Consider the following 1,646-nt stretch of genomic DNA (forward strand, 5'->3'; position numbering starts at 1 on the left):
ATAGCTGCACGCGCACTGGTGGCAGCGGCACGGCGGGGGCGAATGGCCGTACTGCGGGTGGCCGCTGCGCTGGTGCTTGCTGCAGCGCTGTTGCTGGCATCGCCGTTTGCGCCGTCGACGCCGACATCTGCACGCTGGTCGGCGCTGACTGTCTCCCTGACGCTGGCCTCGATCATCTCGTCGTCGAGCTCCATGTCTGCACCCTCATCGTCGCTGTCGCCGTCGCCGATGACGCCGTTGACGCCGTTGCCCGCTTCCGCAAGGCGATACGCGGGCAGCTCCTCGACGACGTCGTCCTTGACGCGCACCTCGACCATCTGGCCGGTGTAGTAGAGGCGAGCGGACGGCACATCCTGGTACTCTCGGGGCGAATGGCGGAGGAGATCTCCGTTCGGGGCGAAGCTAAAGTGCTCGATGGCCCTCTCGACGGAGTCATCGCCGAGGCGGCGGATCCAGCGGAAGGTGAAGGTGTTGACCTGCTGCGTCTCTCGCACATCGGTCCACTCGTAGGGCCTAAAGCAGCGCAGGCTGAGCAGGTGGCCGCTGGTGACGGTGTAGTCCTGCGTCACCATGTCCCTAGTCGTGCCCGTGACGCGGTACAGCTCATCCTGGCCATGCACGACGGGGCCATCGATGATCGTCGGGCGGCCCGTCTCGTCGATCAGCGTCTCGCCCTCGACAAGGTTCTCGACGCGGACGGACTGGACGCGTCCCTGGCGGATCGCCAGCACCTCGGTGCCGTAAGCGAAACTGGTAGAAAGAAACGGCGTAGGAGGGAGGAGAGTGGCGCAGAAGGTGGCAGATCGTGTGTCAGTCTCATCGTCGCTCGTCGTCGTGTGTAATCTCAAGCCCAGATGACGGAAAAAAATGACCCACCAGTGGGTTTCCAGAGGTTCGGCGAGCGATCGGCGGGCGATGATGAGCTTTTTGGGTTGCTGTGTGTAGTCGAGAGGTGCCGAGGTCAGGGCGAGGGTCGAGGGCGCGAGATGGAGGCTCGTGGTGATCGGGGATAGTCGGACGGCCATGCGGTTCGGCGGCAGCGGGGGGCACCGAAAGTGAGTTTCGTGGTCGGAGCGCATCGTGCGGACGGGGGGTCAATCGGTCGGGCGAGCAGAGAAGGGCGACCGGGTGTGGTCGCGAGTAGGCAGGGTCAAGGTGGCGGTGCGGTGCGGTGCGGTGCGGTGCGGTGCGGTGCGGTGCGATGCGGTGCGGTGCGGTGCGATGCGGGTGGTCGTGAGAGAAGCGGTGCGCAGGTAGTCGCAGAGGCGGTGCGCGATGCGTTGTCGTCGATGGAAGGGGCGAAGCGGAGGAGCAGAGTGGAAGGCGAAGAGTGGGTGAGGCGAAGAGTGAGCGGACGAACAGGAGAAAACGGAAAGGAAACGGGGGAGAAGGGAGAAGGAGGGGGCAGGAGGGTGGCGAGCGGCCGCCTCTTATATAGCCCCAGCCGCCACCCGCTGGCCACCCTCCTCGTGCGAGGCTGCAGGGCTCGGCAAGCTAACCCAGCGCAGGCAGACCAGCGCAGGCAGCCCGGCGCACGCAGATGAGCGCACGCACAGGCCAGCGCAGGCCAGCGCGAACCAGGCCAGACCAGGCTGGCCGAGCCCGGACAAACCCAGCGTGACTCAGCTCAAGGCCTGCCCGACCTC

At 66.1% G+C, this 1,646-nt stretch overlaps 1 protein-coding gene across 1 annotated transcript in view; it reads right to left on the reverse strand.

The window, feature by feature from the left end:
* Positions 1 to 1,646, reverse strand: part of PFL1_05864 (uncharacterized protein) — a gene marked incomplete at both ends in the record, with an annotated part of 13,191 nt that overhangs the window by 4,945 nt on the left and 6,600 nt on the right. The window contains 2 exons of the mRNA XM_007883400.1: positions 17 to 750; positions 877 to 935. Coding sequence (XP_007881591.1) covers positions 17 to 750; positions 877 to 935 — 793 coding nt within the window. The remainder of the gene's footprint in view (positions 1 to 16; positions 751 to 876; positions 936 to 1,646) is intronic.

Source organism: Pseudozyma flocculosa (assembly GCF_000417875.1).
Source record: "Pseudozyma flocculosa PF-1 unplaced genomic scaffold scaffold00022, whole genome shotgun sequence".
Classification (NCBI taxonomy): domain Eukaryota; kingdom Fungi; phylum Basidiomycota; class Ustilaginomycetes; order Ustilaginales; family Ustilaginaceae; genus Pseudozyma; species Pseudozyma flocculosa.